General features: G+C 45.0%; 1 protein-coding gene across 7 annotated transcripts in view; it reads left to right on the top strand.

The window, feature by feature from the left end:
• Positions 1-21387, top strand: part of LOC101050152 (AGBL carboxypeptidase 4) — a 1418805-nt gene that overhangs the window by 1241224 nt on the left and 156194 nt on the right. For all 7 annotated transcript variants that reach the window (XM_074380786.1, XM_074380790.1, XM_010349316.3 and 4 more), the window contains 2 exons: positions 7790-7879; positions 17883-17997. In XM_074380786.1, coding sequence (XP_074236887.1) covers positions 7790-7879; positions 17883-17997 — 205 coding nt within the window. The remainder of the gene's footprint in view (positions 1-7789; positions 7880-17882; positions 17998-21387) is intronic.

Below are 21387 nucleotides of genomic sequence, written 5' to 3'. Positions count from 1 at the left end.
ATGGACACTGGCCCAGGCAGCCCAGTGTAGTGAGAGGAGGCTGCCGCCTGCCTGGACTACTGTCTAGCTGTGTGGCCAGGGGCAAGTCACTCGTCCTTTCTGGTCCTCTGCCCTTCTTGTCCACAGTGAGGATGTTCTACTTGGTGACCTCACAGGCTGTGCAGTTCTGATGGCCTCTGTGAGTCTCCTGTAAGTCAGAGGCATCCTCACTGCATTTTAAAGACAAAAGAGCAGTTTAGTATGTCCAAGACATATTAAGACATCCATTCATGAAGACACGGAGGTATACCAGAAGGGCTCCTGTCCCTGACATCTGAAATTCCAGAATCAATGCTTCATTTCTTATCAGGAGCACTTCTTTGTCATGTACACACTTTTTTCAATGATAATTCCGGTTCTCTTCTTTCAGCTCATCAAGGGCAGAACATTTGATCCCTAACCCCGAAGCATGATGAATCTACTACTTAGATAGGAGATTTTAGGCCATGGGAGATCTGAACCTAGGAGAGGTGTGGGGGAAACTAAGGAGTTGGGAACTGAAAATAAACTTTGCCAACACCACTGTTTTCTCAGGATGAAGCTCAGAAGTGCAGTGCAGATGCCGGGCATCAGGCAGAATGGATCTGAGTTGTGGCTTTTGGTCCTGCCTGATCAAGGCTGTGAATGACTTATGACCAGATGAGAGGTTCAGACGGTGAACTGTGAGTTCAGAGGAGGGTGAGGACACAGTAGTCTGGAGATATCTGGAGAGGCTTTTGGGAGGAGTTAGGGAAAAGAGATGAAGTCTGGGAAACCGAAGGTTTGCCTGGAGAGTGAATGACAAGGCCAGTTGGAATTAAGTATAATATTCTTGTAGGATAGTGGTTCTTGACTGGGGGCTATTTTGCCTCTGAGGAGACATGGGACACTTGGTAACATCTGAAGATGTCTTCCATTGTCATAACTGGGGGGATAGGGGTTACTGACCTGTAGTGGGTAGAGGAAAGGGATGCTTCTGGGCATCCTACAATGCACAGCTCAGTAGCCCCACAACCAAGAGTTATCCAGCTCAAGATGCCTATAGGGCTGATGCTGAGGAAGCCCATTCTGTGGCTTGTCACTCAGTACATGGCACCTGCTATTATAGGTGAGGCCATGTGGCAGGTATATAAAGTCTCTTGCTTATTGTTTGTCTTGTGAGCTAAAGGTTATTATTCTTATTTTATAAGTGAGAAAACTGAGGCTCAAAGTGGATAAGTAGTTGGCCCAAAGTCTCACAGTCAATATTCCATGGAACCTGGTTATGAAATCCAGTCCATCTACCCAAGGAAGTCAGCAGACTTTTCATTTGACTGCCTCATGGTAAAGAAGAAACACAGGGAACAGGGTCCTCCCCAGTGTCCCTTATCTAGCCCTTTCCGCTTGTTGGATCCACCCTCCAGTCAGTGAGGCTGAGCCAACCCTGAATATCTGCAATTTCATCAAGTCACGTCTCTATCCAAATGCATTCGGTGCTTCTCCACTGCCTCCACCTGGTAGTTCAGTCAGGGTGGTGGCAAAAATATTAAGAGGAAAATATCAGAGGTAGTCATAAGGAATAGTCACAAAACCCCCTTGGAAGGCCAGATGGTTTACATGCCTTCAGGAAAGGATGGGCTGAACGCAGCTTGTTCTTTCATCTTGAGGCTTGAAGCACAGGGCAGTAAACAGGGGAATGTAGGGGAGTTTATATGAATAATTTGCTTACTCATATGGTCCTAAAACTAACTGTTGAACATTCTGGATGGCTCTCTCTGTAGGAGGTCGACCAGAGATACTACCTCCTAATGGTGTTTGCTTTAGGCCTCGGAACCTGGTGATTAATCTTTACCCTGTAGTGGTGTTGACTCAAAGCCTTTGTCATTTAATGTGTGTTGAATAAAGGCCAGGGAGGCCAGCATGTCGAGGCCAGCAGCTGTTAACTCCTTCGAGTGAGAGGCCATGGACACCCCTAGCCTGCTCATTCACTGTATTCTGTGTTGAGTGAATTTATTCATCCGTTGTGGGGTCTGGATCTGCCTGTCAGATCCCAACAGTGGTGCCTGTGTGAGGAAACTCGACAGTGTTGCCCTGTGTGAGGAAACTCATCACCTCCAGGAAAGCTCTATTGATGTCTCCTACACCTATATTTTCTCATAAAATTATACACAATAAATTCTGTACTACGGCCATGTTCTTACTATAATTTACAGCATTCATTCTCTCTTTATTGTCTGTCTCCACAACTAAGGGATATCTTCACATTGCTGATAAAATCAGATAAAACACAGCAAAATTAACACCAAGGTTGGCCCAGTCCAAGTCCTGGATGAACATTAGTTTCCTCCTTTCCTTCTTGGAGGAGGTGCATCTGAACCAAGTCTTGAAGGCTGAGTAGGAGTAAGCCAGACGGCTGACATGAGGGCTGCCATCCTAAGAAGAGAAAAGAACATGTGCCCAGTTTGGAGGTGTGGGAGAACATGTCGTGTCTTGGGAACTACAGAGTGTTAACTGAGGCTGGTGCCCATGGAAGGGGCTGGAGAGATGAGCAGTCACCAACTACCAGAGGTAGGGATGGTCTAGGCTAAGGGGGCTGGACTTGCTGTATAGACAACATAAAGAGCTGCTGAAGGATTTTAAGCAGAGGAAGGGGGTATGCTCCTATTTGCATTTTAGAAGACCATTTTGGTGTCCAGGCAGAGACTGGACTGGAAAGGGTGGTGCTGGCACAGGGAGACCAGTGTGAGGGCTGTTCCAGTCCTGAGCAAGCCCTCCAACTGATACCAGCCAACCATGCTGTTGTTGCTACTGGGATGTCTTGTTTCTCCAGCTTCAGAGTACTATGGACCTGTTTGGGCCCTGGAGTATTGGAGAAAAGACTGAAACTTGTCTGGTTTAGAAACCCATAGTAGGGCATTTTCTTGACTTTATCATGTCTTTAGGAGTCAAGTCAAGAAAATGAAAAAGGAGCAGTTGTCAAAAACAACAACAAGAAAAATATCCTTCCCCCATTGCAACATTCCACATTCCCATCCCAGTAGCACTTCCTTCTTCCTTCACATTAACATTGCAATCCCCATGACAAGTCATTGTCTGGAGGGATGGGGAAGAAAACTAACAATATGAACTCCTGGGAGATTTTTGTCCTCAGAGACCCAGCTAGGGTTCTTTGAGGCCTCTTGGTACCTACCTCTACCAGTCACAGATCCAGTAATAACTGGCCAAATAGATTGAGATTCTCCATATCTTGGCACCAAGATTATGGCTTTGGTCCTCATTGAAAGTCAGCATCAATAGATAAGATGCAAAGTTACTTGAGTTCTACATAGCAACTAGGAGAATTATCGTTATCTTCAGGGAGATGTCTATTATCTATTGCTGCCTAACAAGTTACTGTAGAATTTAGCATCTTGAAACAGGAAAGATTTATTATGTCTCCATTTCTGTGGGTCAGAAATGAGGGAACAGCTTAGCTGGGTGATTCTGGCATAGGTCTCATGAAGTTACAGTAGGCTGTCAGCCAGGGCTGTAGTCATCTGACACTATGGAATCTTCTTCCAAATGCATTCACGTGCCGTTGGCAGACCTCAGTTCCTCACGCCTGCTGTCTGGGTAATTTAGTACCTTACCATGTGGGCTTCTCCATAGGCTATCTGAGTGCCTTTATGACATGGCAATTGGCTTCATTCCAAGGGTGAGCCATTCAAGGAAGAGATATCACACCCAAGGTGGAAACCACAGTCTTTTTATGCCTTAATCTCAGAAGTATCACACCATCACTTCTGTAGTATTTCATTGGTTAGAAGGAAGTCTCTAAGTCCAGCCCACACTGAAGGAGAAAGGAGTACATCTCCACCTCTTGAAGGGAGGAGATGAACAAAGAATTTGTGAATGTGTTTTTTAAAACCCTATAGGGTGGTTTGAATCTCCAAAAGCCAATGAGACACAGTAGTTAGCACAGATTTGAGAATCATAAAGACCTAGGTTTAATTCTGGCTCCCACATTTGCTACTTATGCAAGTTTAGGCAAGTCATTTAATCTTTCTGAATCTCAATTTCCTAATCTATAAAAGAGTCTGGTCTAAGAATAGTAGATATTTAATTGGGTTGCTGTGAAAATTAAATAAGATCATGCATGTAAAGTGCCTGGCAAAGAATAAGTACTACATAGATTAATTGCTATTGCAATGGGATGATATGGTCCTTCTTCCTAGAAGACATTATAATACAGAGGTTAGGAACACAGTTTCTGGAGTCAGCCTATCTGGTTTGGGACTTTGGCTCTGCCACATTAGCTGTAAGAACTAGAGCAAGTCACTTAACTCTCTTGGCCTTGGTTTTCTGTAAAATAAAAATAATAATAATAGCTAGTGCTTGGCCATCTAATAGATATTAAATAACTATATGATGAATAAGGAAATAGTGGATGATAGAGGGATATAATGACAAACGAGTTTCTGTGTATGTGTCTGTGCACATACATGTTAAGGATGCCACACAAAGAACATGTTACTTCAAACACCTGCTGTTTAACTACGGAGCTGGATGTAGCTACCCCAGTGTTTTTTGAGTGAGCCCTTGTATCCTCAATCATGTCAGCCTACATGACCTGCTTAGTTTTTCCATCTCTTATGAGTTGTTCCTGTTCGCATTGTTTGCATTCTGTTCCACCTTGGCTTTGTTCAGGCATGCTTTCTTCTTCATCTCTGCTGCTTCCACCAAGAATATGTTTAATTGGCTTTGCACAGAGTCTGGAGATTTGGTGACAGGAAGGGGTGGGGTAGTCACCACCTCAGAGCTACTACATTACCTTAAATTGATTTTGCAAATGAAAGCTAAAAGCTAAGCAAAGGCAACGCATCCATTTTGCCTAAAGATGATTATAATGCTCTTTTACGGCCTTCTAAATGACAAAGCAATTTGTTACCTGCCTGCATCAACATTTGCTTATATTAGCACCCGAGATGCTTGATTTTTATTAGCCTCACGTTATCATTTTATGAAGACACAGGGGCTCAGTAAAATTAGTGTGCAAAGAGAATGCCCATTTTGTATTTCCCTGTGGTCAGCAGAAATGCTGAATGCAATTGACTTGATATGGGGTCAGGGGAGACATCCATAAAGTTAGCCTTCACCAAGGGCCTCCCTAATGCCATTTATCATGTCTGGACTACTGCGATAGATGGGGTCAGTGTTAGACGTGTTTTTTAAAAGGGCTTGGTGATTATTTTAAGTGAAAAAGCAATATAAATACTAAGATAGTGGCTCAATTTCCATCACAATAAGATAAAACCAAACTCTCCTGTGTAAATTGTAGATGGAAATGCAGCAGGAGTGGGATCTTATATTGTTATTTGTGGATCCAGAATGAAATAGATAGGGTAGTGAAAGGGGCACTGGATGGGTGCTGGGACTTAATTCTACCACTGCTAGCTGAATGACCATGGGCATGTCCCTTCCTTCTGTGAGCCTCATTTCCTCACCTATAAAATGTAGTTAATACTGTCTGCCTTACAGAGGCATGATAAAGATTAAATAACATAATATGAGTCTACATTTCTTTACAAACCATCATCTACACAGTAGTTTTATTTGTTAATTCAATAGTCAGTCCTTGAGCACCTACTCCATGCAGGGTCCTGGGAAAGACATTAGTGATAAATCCATGGAAGTTGTAGTTTCTTCCTTGAGTAGCTTATATTCAGTCCAGGAAATGTTCAGGTATCTAATTCCTCTTTAAATAATACACTTCTTCAGAGCAGGTGAGCCTTCTCTCTCCCTTTGTTCCCAAAGGTGCCTAGCATAGAGCTGAGTAGAGTGAGTTCACAGAATGTATTTTAGTTCCATGATATTTCTTGCTGCCTTTCAGGGGAAGCAGTGACTCCACCCCTATTGATCACCCAATGGACCAAGCAAGTCCCAAGCCTTTAGAACCAGGTTTAATAGGGTTAATATTTTTAGTGTCACCTCTGACATTGGTGCATCAACTGTTGGGATAATGAACCATGTTCAAAATAGCATTATCTCCAGCATTTCAGAAAGAGAAAGCCTATTAAGTATTTCTATACTCTCCCTCCAGATCATCCTCAAACATTGATAAAATCCTTCAATTCAACTTCTCTTAATGTTCCTTCCTAAATTTTCTTCAGGCAATTGTTCTGCTCTGTATCAACCAGCCCTTCTTCTTCTGCCCACTGCTGAGTACCCTTCCCTAGGTATTTCTTTCTGGAAATGCCACCCTTGGCTGTTGCTTTTGTCTGACAATATCTTTGCACAATAGTTCAACTTTATTACACAAATTAGACTTCTGTAGAGAGAGAAAGAGTTTGAGTTCTGATTTGGAGCCACATTTTCTTACTTTTCTGCATGTCTAGTAATTTTTTATTGGCTGCTGGATATTGCAAATTGTACCTTGCTTTGATTGTCTGGATTTTGTTGCCTTCCTTTAAAGAGAGTTGGGTTTTGTACAGAAAGTATTTAAGTTTCTTTTGTTCAGTATGATCCTTTTGAGACTTATTTTTAAGCTTTGTGAATGTGGGTGGCCTAGAGAAGTTTATCCCTATCACTAAGACACCGCCCGAGTTCTCATTCTCCTTGAATTGTCAGTGAGGACTTCCTCTTTAGTTGTGGGAACTCAAATGATTCTTAGCCCTGTGTGACCCCTAACTGTGCAGTTCACAGTTCCCTGGTCATTTTTTCCTGACATCATGGAGAGTCACCCCATGTGTGTACATCTTAGAATCCAGTGAAGACTCAAGAAGACTCCTGTACAGATTTCTGGAACTCTTTTTTAGCAGAGCTTCCTCCTTTCTGGAGCTCACAGAGTTTCCCAACTACTACCTGCTGAGCTGGAATCTCAGTGAGGCTTCCGTGCTTTGCTCAGGACACCCCTCTCTGCTCTTTGGTCTGGAAGGGATCATCAGGCAAAAAGCCAGGGCAATTATAGGGCATATCTCATTTAGTTTCCGTCTCTCATTGATGATCTTGCATTAGCTCTTGTTCAATGTCTGAAAATAATTGTTTTGAATATTTTGTCCAATTTTTTAGTTAAGATAAAAGGGAAATAAAAGCCAGACAAGGGCTTGGGCTCTAATCTCAGCTCCTATCACCACTTATTAGCTGTGGGACCTTGAACAAGTTATATAACCTCCATGAGCCTTAGTTTCTGCCTCTGTTAAAAAAAACATATTGACAGCATGTTGCTGTAAGGATTATATATATACATATATGTGTGTGTGTATATATGTATGTATATATGTGTATGTGTGTGTGTGTGTATGTGTGTGTGCCTGACAAAAAGGAGCTAATTAAATGGCAGCGGCTACTATTACTAATATATAAATAGCTACCTTATCTACTCTATCATTTACCAAATGTTCACTGTGTACTATGCAATGTGTAAGCCTGTTTAATCTTCACAATGACCCTATTAAAATCCTTGTTTATAGATTAGAAAATGGAAGCTTAGAAAGGATACTCACGTTGCCTAAGTCACAGTCAATGGATTTGAGATTCAACTTCACTCATATGACTTTCTTGGATGATCGTAGATACTACATATTAATATAATATGATCAGTTGTACCAAAGAAAGGGAATGTAGTCTTTTAATGTTGGGTAGGAACATAATTAAATTAGTCAGCAGTGGCTGGGCCTTAATGAATCTAACTCAGTGGTTAAGAAATAAATGTAAAGCATCCAGCGCATTTCCTCTGGGGTTCCCTGCCACACACCAACCACTAACTCAGCTTTCCTTGCCTTCCTTAGCAACCATCTTTCATTTTATCTTATAGACAATCTCCGGCAAGGAGCGGAGCAGAAGGTGGTATTCATCACAGGACGAGTCCACCCAGGGGAAACACCCTCTTCATTTGTGTGCCAAGGTGAGTTGCAGGATCTCATAGGTGTCCTATGCCTATCCTCACATCCACCTGGGACACTGTGATGATCTCTGGAACAGTGTGGACACATGCAGAGTCATTATCTTGAATGGAGATTTACTGAATTTCTTTAAAAATGTTGTACCTGATCTCCATTAGGTTTTATTTCAATAAACGTTTACTGACTAGATGTATATGTATATGTGAATTAATTAATTAATTAATTAATTAAATGGATAGATGGATGGATGGATAAATTAACAGGGAGGGCTGAATGAAGTTATCTTATTTGTGCTGTGGTGAGGAAGAGCCATACAGAATCATCTACACTCCCCAGCTTTACTTGTCCCCAGTGGTTTACAACAGCAAGAAACCTGTCCCCAGATCAATGTGTATGTTGGCAGAAAAGCTGTGAAATGGGAGGTAATGACTGAAAACTATCTCTTCGCTCATTCATTCAATCATTCACTTAAACAACTTTTGAAATACCTGCCAGGAGTAAGTACGCTTGGCATCAGACAATTAGAGGCAAATAAGATGTAATTTTTATTCTCAAATGTTTCTCTTTATAATTGCACTTATCATTAAATATTTCATCCATACTGTATTTAATTAGTCAGCTATAGTCAGTAATATATTATGTATATTGTTGAGCAAGCTGAAGTTTAGAGAAGTAATTTAGCTCATTTTAATCTCAAAGTGGCCACGAGGTCAAAGAGATATGAAAAGCCCGTGGAGGTTCTACAACTCGAGGGAGGTGGCACACTGCAGTGGAAGCCTCTGATGATCTGAAATCAGATAATCCTGGGGTCAAGTACTGGCTGTGCCACTTTCCAGCAGTGCGACTTCAGTTTCCTCACATGTAAAACGACATACCCAGGCAGGCTGTTACGAAGTTGGCATAAGATGGATGTAAACAGCACACCCAGTCCTGTGCCTGGCACACAACAGGCACTCAACAGATGTTACCTCCTTCCCTATGGGACTCTGAGAAGATGAAGCAGGTAATCTGCTTTGTAAACTATCAAGTACTATGCAAATAAATATGGGCTTTATTTTCCCAGCTCGTATTCTTACAATACTTTGTTAGGCACGTTGCCTTCCTCTTTTTTTCAGATGAGACTGAGTTTCAGGGAAGCAGTGACTTGCCCAAAGCCAAGAAGCTTGTAAGAGGCACGGCTGAGGCTCCAGTCACAATAGCTGACTCCTTAGCATTCTCACGCTGGCCTTCTTCCTCCCCAGCATTGTTCTTGCAGTAACCTCTTGAGGTCCCTCCTGGGTTTACCAATCCCTTTACCTGCAGCCATCTGTCAGTTACCAAATTTGGCAGCAGATCTCTTCCCCCAGCTGATTGGATGTAACTGCTTTCTCTTTGTTTGTAAAAAGACAGTAGCCTTACCATCAGTACGTTCATCCCTGGGAGCCCAAACCCCCCTGCCTCACCTGCTCTGTGGGCAGTAGACAGAGAGCAGCATCACCATCCCATTTCACAGATGAGAACTGAGTGACAGAGGAGTTGAATGGACCTCGGGTGCTCCCTGATGACCCTGTTTACTAAAAGGAAATCTTTGGATAGTGCCGAGTTGATATACTCAATGCTGTTCTGTAGGTTTTTAATAGATGTCTATTCTTTGACAGAGCCTTTCAGCGCCTACCCACTGGCTTCTCAAAATAAACTCCAGCTCCTTGGCATGACATTCCCAGCCGTCTGTCATCTGGCTCTCACCTGGTTCTCTGGGCTCAGACTCATACACTCAGCTCCACACAGCTTAAACCTTGAGTGGGCGGTCTACTCTTGATCAATGCACCTTTACACCTGCTGCTCCCTCTGCCTAGCAGGCCCTGTGCCTGCTCCTTGCCACCTGGCAAGCCCCATCCATCTCCCAGGCCTCAGTTCGAATGCCCCTACTGTGGGCCTCCCTGGCCCACTCCCTTCTGCCCCCTGCTTTGTGCCTGCATTGTGGACCTAAAGATGGCCATCATCTTTATTGATAATGGTCATCTCTATTGCCCTGATTTATTATGGTATACCTGACTTATATTTGTTTTCCCCCCTTTAAACCATGAGCTGTGTAAGGTCTAGGGCTGTTCTCCAACTGCCATCTTCCACATCTGTAAAATGGAGTTATCTTCTTCTTACAGGGCTGTTGTGAGGAACAAATGCTGTGTTTAACTCAGAAACAGGAGCCTCAAGGTGACAGTCATTAAATAGTGAGGGGGTCTTTTAACCTAGGTCTAGCTAACTCCCAATCCCGTACATGCCCCAGTGTCCCACTCAGGGATGGGAACTACTAGAAGGCCAAGTCTTGTACCCGAAAGAACTCAGAGTTGACCACCCCACAACAATTCATGTGCATTTTACAGATCAGGATGTGGAGCCTCAGGGAAGTACAATGGCTTACCCAAAGTCACATGACTAATTCATGACAAGTGTGGTTCTGGAGTCCATCTCCCCAGTCCTGTTTCTCATCTTTCCCTGCCTCTATATCTGCCTCATAAGACACACAATTCATACTTCCTTGAGGCAGTGTAAGAGGCATCATTACCCCACTTTACCAATACAGGACAGAGGCATGGTCTTGCCCGAGGCTGTCTCAGCTACATGTAGACAGCCCGGATCACAGCCCACAGGGCAGGGCACAGCTAGAGGTTTCTTCCTCAGTCGTAGCCCTAAGCTTGTCCATCTTCCCCCAACCCCCATTAGCCCACCTCATTCTGGGGATAGCAGGCAAGTCCAAGGTGTGGACAGATGCTGAGATACCTTCATTTCTGTTAACTCTTCCACACTAACCGGCTCAGTGACCTTGAGCAGGGAACAGGCATGTGAGTCTGCTTGTGCCCATCTGGCTGGGACCATGGCTCTCACTGCTGAGCTGCTGATGCACCTGCTGCTGGGAGTAGTGAAGTCCTGTCACTGCATAGCTCTGGAAGAGGTGGCGATAAGGGTGGCAGGGCTTGGATTTCCTCGAGACTGCTTGTTGGTGGGATGCTTACTCTGCTACCCCAAGCCTTGCTCATGACCTCCACGAGGCCACACTATCCTGTTCTCCAGTGACGATGTGAGAGGTCAGAGGAGCTCCTGTATGGCCCTGTGGCCAACCATGTGAGAGCACCATCCCTCAAGCTGCTACACTGCAGGGCGTGAATCCCGGCTCTTCTACTTAGTGTGACCTTGGGAAAACCACAAAACCTCCTTATGCCTCAGTTCCTTTATCCCAAAAGGGCAATACTAATAGAAATCCTGCCTCACAGGGTTGTTGTGAAGACTGACACTGTTGATATCCATCGAGCATTTAGGATGGTGTCTGGAATATAGACAGCACTGAACAAGTGCCAGTAGTAGGGGAGGAGCTGGTGCTAAGGGAGCACACGGCCGGTGCCAGGGCCTCCGTGAGGCACTTTGTGCCTGGCTCCTCTAATCCTTACTGTGAACCAAACCCAGGTGTGGGCCTCCCAGACTGTGGGCCCCAGCTCTTCCTCGTCACCTTCCTGTGTGCCACTAGCCGCTCACCTGAAAGGTCACCTGGCAAGCCAGGAGTTTGGCCTGAACCAGACCTAGACCTTGTGTCTGACTCCTGTTCAAGTGTTTGCTCTTTCACTGGCTCTTCCTGGGACTTCAGGGCCAACTGTCATTGAAAATTTCTATCTGCAGAGTACTTTGTCCTCTCCAGACCCTTTGTCATTGAATTAATGAAACCAGCACTTATGAAATGCTACTGCAGGGAGCCACGCCATGCTCTGGAGGGCAGCAGAGGCAGTGGGCACAGCTGTGGCTTTGGAGTTTGATGGGCCTGAATTTGAGTCTACCGTTTCCGTCTAGCTAGGGGACCTTGCACATGTACTTTCCTCTCACAGCCCCTATTTCCTGACCTGCAAAATGGGGCAGGAATGCCTTCCTCAGGGGGCTGCTGTGAGGGTTTAATGAGACAGTGTAGGTCAATGCCAGGCATAGATAGGTGCCTGATCGGTGCCCACACTCCTGTCTTCACCTTCACTCTTGTACAGAAATTCATCAGGTCATGGGGCAGCTCTCAGCTCTTCTTTACAGAACAGTCCAGGGACTCACTAGATGTCACCTGGTAAGTTGGTGGTGGAGTGGGGACCAGATCCAGTCTCCTGCCTCCCAGCCTGAGCCCTGCTGCTACATGCCAAGTTGTCCATCAGGGCCTAGACTGTAGAGACACAGAGGCTGGCCCTCTCCCAGGGAGTTCACTCCTCAGAGTTATTTTGTGGGAGTAACAGGAGGAGGGAGGAAGATGTGCACACAGACACACACACGCACACACACACACACGCACACATGCACACGCACACACATACAAATGCACACACATGCACACACACACATGCACACACCACGCTCTCACAACCACCAGTATCTCCAGGCACCAGGACCAAGTACAGCTTCATACGTCCTGTCAATGAGCAGTGACCTCTGCTCCTCCCCCATTCTGCTTTCCTCCCACCTCTCTTCTTCACTTGTTCTTCCTCTTCCCCTTGCTATCCCAAACAGCCTCCCACTATAGGTGTGGTGCTACATCCACTAAGGCTTTTGTCTCTTCATCTGTGAAATGGGCAGAGTTGGGGGCAGGAGGGTGAGGACTTATACTCTGTGAACTTTAGGGTCGTCAGGGACAGACTCCCTGTTTGTCCATAATTTGAAGCCCTTGGACTCAGCTGAGGGCAGACAGGGATCTGGTGCCAGGTCAAGGGAGGCCCTAGAGTGGGTGCTGCTGTGCAAATCACACTCTGGGCCAAGCAGAGACCTCAAACTGTCTTGCTTCAAACCTTGGCTTTTCCTACTACAGTATGCTGCCTCTGAACAGAGAACAGAAACAATATATTTTGCACAGAATTCTCTAGACAGAAAATCATACAGGCATATGCAAATTATTCTACAAATCACATGCAAATAGACGTCTTGCTCTTTGCATCTTGTCTACATGGAAAGAGCCCTGCTTTGAAGCCAGCAGAACTCGGTCTGAATCCCAACTAGGTTCCTGCAAGGCACTCAGCAAGTGATGCCACACCCTGACTTTCTTTCCCTGTCTGAAATGGAGCCAATAGAATTACAAGTCAGTCTAGCTAGTGAATGTACAGTAGCTGTCACGGGTCTATCTCTATCACTCACTTCATACAGAGGTCTTGAGTTCCTTCCCTGTGCCAGGCACTGAGCTAGGCACTGAAAATATAGTGGCAAAGAAAGGAGACCTGTTCCTGTGTCTTGGGTCTCATGTCCTGGAGGGAAGACAGACTTAAACCACAATGTAAGTTTAAGTAAGCCTCAGTCCTGAAAAAGAAGTGCAGGAAATGTAACTTTCCTTATTTTTCTATAACTAAACTCAGTTTCTATTTTGAGGCCCCATCCTGCCAGGGGCCAGAAACTTAATCTCACTTATGTTCCTCAACGTTGGGTGCTTTCAGCAGAGAGTTCTGATGCTCTCGGGGTAGCAGGCAAATAATTGTATCATTGGTGACACCATCTGTCCACACGGTTGGCTCTCCACCCACCCACTGCACCTCATGACTCTCTGGGCCTTGGTCGCTGCAGAGCCCCTGCTGGTCACCACCGTGTTCGAACCTGATTCCTGACTGACAGCTGCTTTACCTCTGCCTGCACCCTACCTCCACCTCGGTCCTGCCTTCAACAGGCCCTGCCCTGCAGTATTCTTTTCCTCTGAGCAGCATTCCACACTGCAGCCAAAGGGAGCTCTCCAAAACCTGTATCTGACCCTGTACCTTCCTGGCTTAACACCTGGCAATAGCTCTATAGTCCCCTTCATGTTTTTTCAGTTGTAACAGCAAATCCTTGTTCACCTCTCCCTTCCCGTGCCTACAGGCAAACCAAGGAAGAGCAATGATTTAAACAATGCAGGTATACACTTACTATGTACCTCTTTGCTTATATCAACTCATTTAAATCCTCACAAGAACCCACAAGTAATTCTTACTCTCCTCTTTGTAATTGATGAGGAAACTGGGGAACTGGGAGGTTAAGGCCACATGGGAAGTGAATGGCAGAGAAAGGCATCAAACTCAGATGGTCCAGTTTCAGAGTCTGTGCTTTTAGCCGTGAAGCCAAGGCCCTGGTATTGAAAAGCTTTCCTTTACCAGCAGACCATCTCTTTTCTTACCCCCAAACCTTCATATAGGAATTCCCCAGCCTGGATACCTTCCCCTGGCATCCCTTTCTTTTTATTTTATTTTTAAATTTTAAATTCAGGGGTTACATGTGCAGGCTTGTTACATGGGCAAATTGTGTTATGCTGAAGTTTGGATTTCTAATGATCCCATAACCCAGGTAGTGAGCATAGTACCTGGCAGGTAGCTGTCAGCCTCTGCCTCTTCCTCCCTCCCCTCTTTATGAATTCTAGGTTTATGGTTCCGTTGGTGTCCACATGCACCCTATGTGTAGCTCCCACTTATAAGTGAGAACATGCAGTATTTGGTTTTCTGTTTCTGTGTTTGTTCACTTAGCATAATGGCCTCCAGCTGCATCCATGTCACTGCAAAGGACATGATTTTATTCTTTTTATGACTGCATCCTGGCACCCCTTTCATCTGGCTCCACTCTACTCATTTTTTAAGTCGACTTTCTAGGACCCCTTCTGGGGCCCCAGGCCCCTGCCAGGTCTCCACAGCTCTGTGCTGTTCCCACCAGAGCCTTTGCCAGCCAGTAGGGAGTTGCTTCCTCACTGTGTACCCCTTTGAAGCAGGACCATCTTAGGCATCTTGAAATGCCCAAAATTTGGTGTGCCAGTGAATGTTTGTAGAATGAGTGATAATCATTTCAACTAATCCCATACAGTCAAAGTTGTAGGAAATTCCTGGAGCAAGCCATTAATAGGCACTTATTAAGTACCTGCTATGTGCCCAGCCCTAAACCATTTTTTTTCTCTAGGAGAAAAAAAAAATAGTAAATACAAAGCTTAGTTGAGGTTTGGCTAGAGAGGTTCATTCTGGTCAGCTGAAAGTTGGCACAGGGCAGGGGTCTCCAACTTCCGGCCTTAATTTCAAATCCTCTACCACTTTTCCTTCTCTTCTAGCCTCTGTAACTTCCAGCCTTCCTGTCATCCTGCCTTTTTCCAGCTTCCTGATTAAATCAGCTTGAAGAAGAGGACCTGGCAAACTTGTTTACAGAAGAGACAAAGACTGATCTCAAGGGGTTGATGGTGTCTTCCAGCATGAGGGAGATTATTCTCCTCATGTGACAGATCATTCTTCTACTTTTGGTAGAGAGGAATCAAATAGATGGAATCATACAATGATAGTATGGGATATATCCTTGAGAATTATTTAGTTCTTTCTCTATTTTATGTTATTTATTGAGATGGTGTCTCATTCTCATCATCCAGGCTGGAGTACAGTGGTGTGATCTCGGCTCACTGCAACCTCCGCCTCCTGGGTTCAAGCGATTCTCCCACCTCAGCCTCATGAGTAGCTGGGATTACAGGTGTCTGCCACTATACCCGCTACTTTTTGTACTTTCAGTAGAGACAGGGTTTCGCCATGTTGGCCAGGCTGGTCTCAAATTCCTGACCTCAGGTGATCTGCCTGCCTTGGCATCCCAAAGTGCTAGAAAAGCCACCATGCCCAGCCTCCTAATTTTAAATATAAGCATAGACCCCGAGGCTTTCTACAAGTCACCCAGTAACTGAGCCAAAACTAGAATCCAGGCTCTGTTTGGATTTGTTGGCTTCTGGCATTTGATATCCTTGTCTCCAAATCTGTTGTTTGTCAACTTCACAGACTAGGACTCCTACTTCTAAAACTAATCCTGTTTGTTACTACGAATTGCCTTTCAACCTTTAATCTAAGTGAGTTTATTGAAGCATGCCACAATTTTCAGGTGCTATGTCAGGAAGCTAACACGGGATCTATAACACAGTTACACAGTAGTCTTCCAGATTAGGTATTATTATCCCTATATCAAGATGAGAAAACTAGTCAGTAACTTCTCTAGCTAACATTCAGTTAAGATTCGAATGCAGGTCCCAGGATTTTCCACTCCGCTGGTCCCTCTGCTTTCTTGGTCCATGCAACGCTTTTGGCCCTTGGCCAGGGATGGCATTTTCTCTCTACTCTTCCATGCTCTCACAGTCTTCCTCATACTCCTCTCCCACCACCAAAAAAAGAAAAAGGAAATATCTCCCCATTTCCTGATGAATGGGAATGATTTTGAATCATATCTGACCTCCAACCCGCAGATGAGTCTAAAATCTCCCTGTTCCTTGCCTGACACCCGCCCTAGGAGAGGGAGCTCTAGGCAGCTGCAGCCTCTGGTCTGCCTTTGTTTTCTCTCATTCTTTTATTAGCTGCCTAATTGGCAGCCCAATTAATCTGCTCATCTGTGAAGGAGGATGGATCACAATGAGCTACTCCATTTCCAGAAGCCATTCTCTGAGGCAGTGTGGCCAGGCCCTGAGCGCAGGCTGGCTCCTTGATGAAGGGCCGCCCTGGGAGCTGGGGTCAATTAGTGGACAGATTAAGCAATTATTAGCCCCTAACAAGGGCGCCTGGCATCATTACCCTGCCTGTTTACTGGCAAACTGAGGCTTTAATATGAGGACCAACAAATAAATTAGGGCATCTGGTCCACTGCCACTTTAGCCGAGAAGTAAATGATGTCCAACTGGCTTTCCGCCTCCTATGGATTCTCAGCCCTGGCCTAACGAAAAGTCTGAGATGTCCCTCACTGGTCACAGCAGCTCTGGAATGTGCTCTGGAGTGAGTTATCATTCCAAGCGCTAAGTGGGCACTGGGAACAAGGTTTGTTCTTAGTTACGCTGCTGCCTTCCTCCTGCCATCTGTCAAAACCTACCTTTCTGACAGGGCTTAGCTCAAAAACTTCCTTCCTGACGCCTTTCTTGCTCTCTCCAGCAGGAAGGGGGTCCTAATTCTGCACTGTGGGAGGGTTTTGCATTCTCCTATCACTTTCCGGCGTTATCATAATTTCATGGAATGCTACAGTGACATTTTGCCCATTTTTTTTTCAGGTCTCTGATGAAAAAGTAGAAAAGTGGGGGAGAAAAGGAGAGGGACAAAGGCTCAGAGTTGTTTGTTTTCTCACCTCCTATCCTATGGGTATATGCAAGCTGTCACCAGAGGGATATCAAGGAGGAAGTGACAGGATTTGATTCGCACTTTCAGAAGATCCTTCTGGCTGCAGCGCTGAGGGCTCATTTCAGAGGTGGTGGCTGTTATCCAGGCCAGCTGTGATGGTAGCCTGGGATAGAAGACAGGCAGTGGGATGAGAAGAGGGGAAGATCTGCTCTATTCAAGAAAGGGACTTGGAGACTGCCTGGCAGTAGGAAAAATGTCATGGAGACAAATTTTCTAAATTTGGTGACTGGAAGCCAGGGTGATTTTAGTGCCAGTGAGAAGCTGGGAGGGCAGTCATCCCTGGAGTCCCAGAACAGTATCCTCAAAATGGGGAAAAAAGCACATTTGGGACACATGACAGAAACTTCCTTCTGCTCATGTGACTCTGGCTAAATGCTTTTCCTCTCTGCTTCCTGGTGTGCCTCTCAGTAACATGAGCGTTTAAATCCCTAAGGGCCTTGACCCTGTTATTATCACAGGAAGGCTTCTGATGTCAATGTTTAACTAAGTGTGCCTATTAGAAGGCATGTCTTAATATATTGTTTAGAGCTAGCCCACCTCTTCCCCCATCTCTGTCTGATGAAACCTGATGGGCTCTCAAAGCACAGTTCAAATGTCATCATTCTCAGAAGCTCTCCTAATTCTCTACAGCAGGAAATGCTCTCTCCCTCCTGCCCATCCACTTCAATGTTATGTCTTGAACTGTCTCTTGGAAATACAAGTGTATTTGTAAATACATTTTATACTGGATAACACCTAGTCCCTAGCCACACATCCACAGTGGCCAATCACAACACGGGCAACAATCACCTATTGAACTCTTCTTGTTTTCCAAGCTGAGAAAAATGTGTTTCCTTCTTCTTGAAATGCTTTGTGATTAAACCAGACTCTTCTCTTTCCCTAGGGATCATTGACTTCCTTGTAAGCCAGCACCCGATTGCCCGTGTCCTCCGGGAATACCTGGTCTTCAAGATCGCACCAATGCTCAATCCTGATGGAGTCTACCTGGGCAATTACAGGTAAGGAACTGGGGAGAATGCTTGGAAGCAGGCAGTCATAGGACGGTGGTATGGAAACAAGAAGAAATATGGGATATGTTTTGTGAGGAAGAATTTTGAGGCTGCCCATGAGTTCATTAGAGAAAGTTTCACCGTGGCTCTTGAGAAATGCAGTTAATTAGCTCTGGCTGTTTCATCCACACCCACCAGGTCACTTGCTGGGGTTTTCTGGCCAGCTCACTGGACCAGGAATCAGGAGACACAGTATCAGTTTTGGCACCTACTTTCTGCATAACCTGAAGAATTCACTTTTCCCTCTGTGATGCTCAGTTTCTCTTGCATAATGGAGACAATAATTACTTACCTGAAAGGGAAGTTGTGAGAGCTTCAGAGGAAATGGTGGGAAGGAATGTGCTTTGCAGAATATCGTGTGGTGGTTATAATGATGACGGTTTTGTTGTGTTTCTTCTTGGAAAATATCAGTGAAGGAGAATAGAATCCGGGTCATCTGAACAGCATTTCTCTTCAGAGTGGGCATACCAGCCAGCCCCACACCCACTCATGCACTCAGATCTTGAAGTCTGTTTCTCCTGGCTTAGCACCATAATTTACAGTTTAAAATTCCACTGCCCAGAAGATTACCTGCCAAAGGAATACTGACTTATTTGAGATAGATAGTGTTATTGCCCTTGTTTCACACTAAAGTAACCCACTTGCCCTAAGTCACACAGCCAGTAAATCATTGACTGACTTCTCCATCCAAATCATACAGTTTTAGAGCTCGTTAGGCCCATGACTTTCAAGATGACATTCAGAACCCATCCCCCCACCCGCCAGCTTTGCATGCAAGGTGTTGTCTGCCCTGCTGCCCGTCTGTCCATCATTCTGCCTCACCTCTCCTCCTCTCCACCTAGAACAGTTGCTGCAGCTGCGCTGAGCAAAGCCCAGTTCCCCAGACATGTCCTGTTGGTTCCTGATACCTTACCTTCATACAGGCTGCCCACTGCCTAGAAATCTCTTATTCCTTCTTCATCCCATTCACTCTTTGCAACTCAGTTCATGTTCCTTATTCTGGAAAATATTCCCTTAAACAGAATTGCCCACTCTCTTCTCTGAGTTTTCACAGGCCTGGTTATTTATTTGGTTGTCTGTGTATTTGTTTATTTGTTTGAGACAGGGTCTTGCTCTATCACCCAAGCTGGGGTACAGGTGTGCAATCATGGCTCACTGCGGCCTCAACCTCCTGGACTCAAATGATCTTCCCACCTCAGCCTCCCAAGTAGCTAGTCTTACGGGCACAAGCCACTGTACCCAGCAGGCCTGGTTACTGAACAACTCTTATTCCATTACATGTCCTCCACTGGACTTAAAGCTACTGGAAGGCAGGGACTGAATTTTAATGGTCTTTGTGTCCCTCATGCTTAGCAGCAGGGATCAGCACATAGTAGATGCCTAAAACGTGTTTCATCAATATGAGAGAATGAGAGGGATGACTTTACTGATGAAGAAACTGAGTCCCAGAGATGAAACAGAATTTACTCAAAGTTAGTGGCCTAACTCAGACCACAACCAGATCTCCTGACAGCCAGCCAGGCTTGTTTTACACAGAATTCGTTTACTAAGAGCATGGCAACAGGGTCCAGAGGGGCTTCGTGTTACCCCTGGGTATGAGTTAGAGAGAGCCCATGAGATGCATGAAGCCTTCATTAAAGACAGTTTTGCTTCCACTCTTAATTGGCTGAAGTGATGGTTCATTAGCATTCACAAGTTTCATGGCTTATTGTAGGCCTGAGAGCGATGCCTTTCCACCATCCCTGGACTGAGTGTACTGTTAGCAATAATGGTGATAGAAAGACCACTTGATTTATGTTAACATTTCTGTTTAATTGCAAGAAGAGTGGTCAGAGAGAGGTCAGTACTTCTCTACACACATTTATTTATGTCATCATCTGCTATCTCAGGAAGGACTAGAAGGAGGTCAGTGACCTTGGCCAAAATGCCTTCCCTGTCAGGGTCTTAGATGGTCACTGGGGTGGTGATGAGTGCTAAATGCCTTCTATATGTCTTCAAGCTCCAGATTTTGTGATCTGGGGACTCCAGGGTAAAAGAGTTCCAACCCTCAGAAATGATTTCACGCTGAAGCTTCAACCCCCAACATTCTCCTAGTGAGAATATGTGATTCTTCTTATGATAGTTGGAGAGCAATTCTAACCACAAGCATTAATCCTGTTGTTAAAACTGTGCAGCAAAGAGCCTATCAATCATGAGAATTCACTACTTAAAGCTTTAGAGAATATATATGTATATATATGACTGAGAATTGAGAATTTCAAGGTGCCTTAGAGGTCCCCTAGGCCAGCTCTTCTCAGAGTCACACTACTGTCTACAGCAATATTTTCATGATTTGGCAAGACTTGCCAAGGCATTATGGGGGGAAATTCAGGGTTCAGATGAGTTTAGCAAAGTTAAACATGTTCTTTTACAATAAGACTTTTCAGAATTTGGAATATGCTTATAAACATAAGGAATCTAAGAGAGGAAATAGTACTCAGTGTTTCCCAAAAATCAGTGAGATGGAGTCCACAACCTCCCTGTAACCAGTGTTAGGGTTTATGAAATACATTTTGGGAAATGCCACTCCAAAAATTCTATTTGCCACCCCAATGGCCTGTGAAGCACTCACACACTGATCTTGCTTAATCCTCAGAACTCTGTGACAGAGGAACTTTGTTAAAGTTTTCCTAAATGCAAATAATAAAAATATACTCAAACTAGCTTGAATACAAGAGAAAAGGTGGCAAAGGAGGGAAGGAAGGAAAGAAGGAGGGAAAGAAGGAAGGAAGGAAGGAAGGAAGGAAGGAAGGAAGGAAGGAAGGAAGGAAGGAAGGAAGGTAGGTTGGTTCTCAGAATTCTAGTGCAGTAAAGAGAACCAGATTTCCCAGGAATTGATCAAATCGCTGGAAACATGTTGGAAGACAGGTGGCCAGGTCTTTGCCTTGGCCTCATGCTCTTTCACTTTCATTTTCTCAACATCTCCCTCTGGAGGTGCAGTTTCTCAAGCCTCAGAGAAGTTAAGCCATCTCCCTGAGGTCTGTGGCCTGTGAGGAGAGGGCAGGGATGCAGGTGTGCCTGAGCAGGTGTGCCCTGCAGTCCCACACACCCCCTATGGCCAGCACCAGGCCTGCCAGACCCTGGGAGGAGAAACAAAGACAGGCCTGCCTTGAGGCACCTTGCTCTGCTGGCTGGAAAGATGGTTCAACAGGCCAGTTCCCTGCACTGTGAGAAGGGAAGGCAGGAGGTTGGAGGGAGTAAAGTCAGTGGTTGAGAAAATGGAGTTGGACATCAGGTCAGATTTCAATTCTGCTCTGCCACCTACTTGCTGTATGACCTTGGGTAAATTACATGGCCTCA

This window comes from Saimiri boliviensis, chromosome 11 (assembly GCF_048565385.1).
Source record: "Saimiri boliviensis isolate mSaiBol1 chromosome 11, mSaiBol1.pri, whole genome shotgun sequence".
Classification (NCBI taxonomy): domain Eukaryota; kingdom Metazoa; phylum Chordata; class Mammalia; order Primates; family Cebidae; genus Saimiri; species Saimiri boliviensis.
This window is presented reverse-complemented; position numbering and strand designations above follow the sequence as displayed.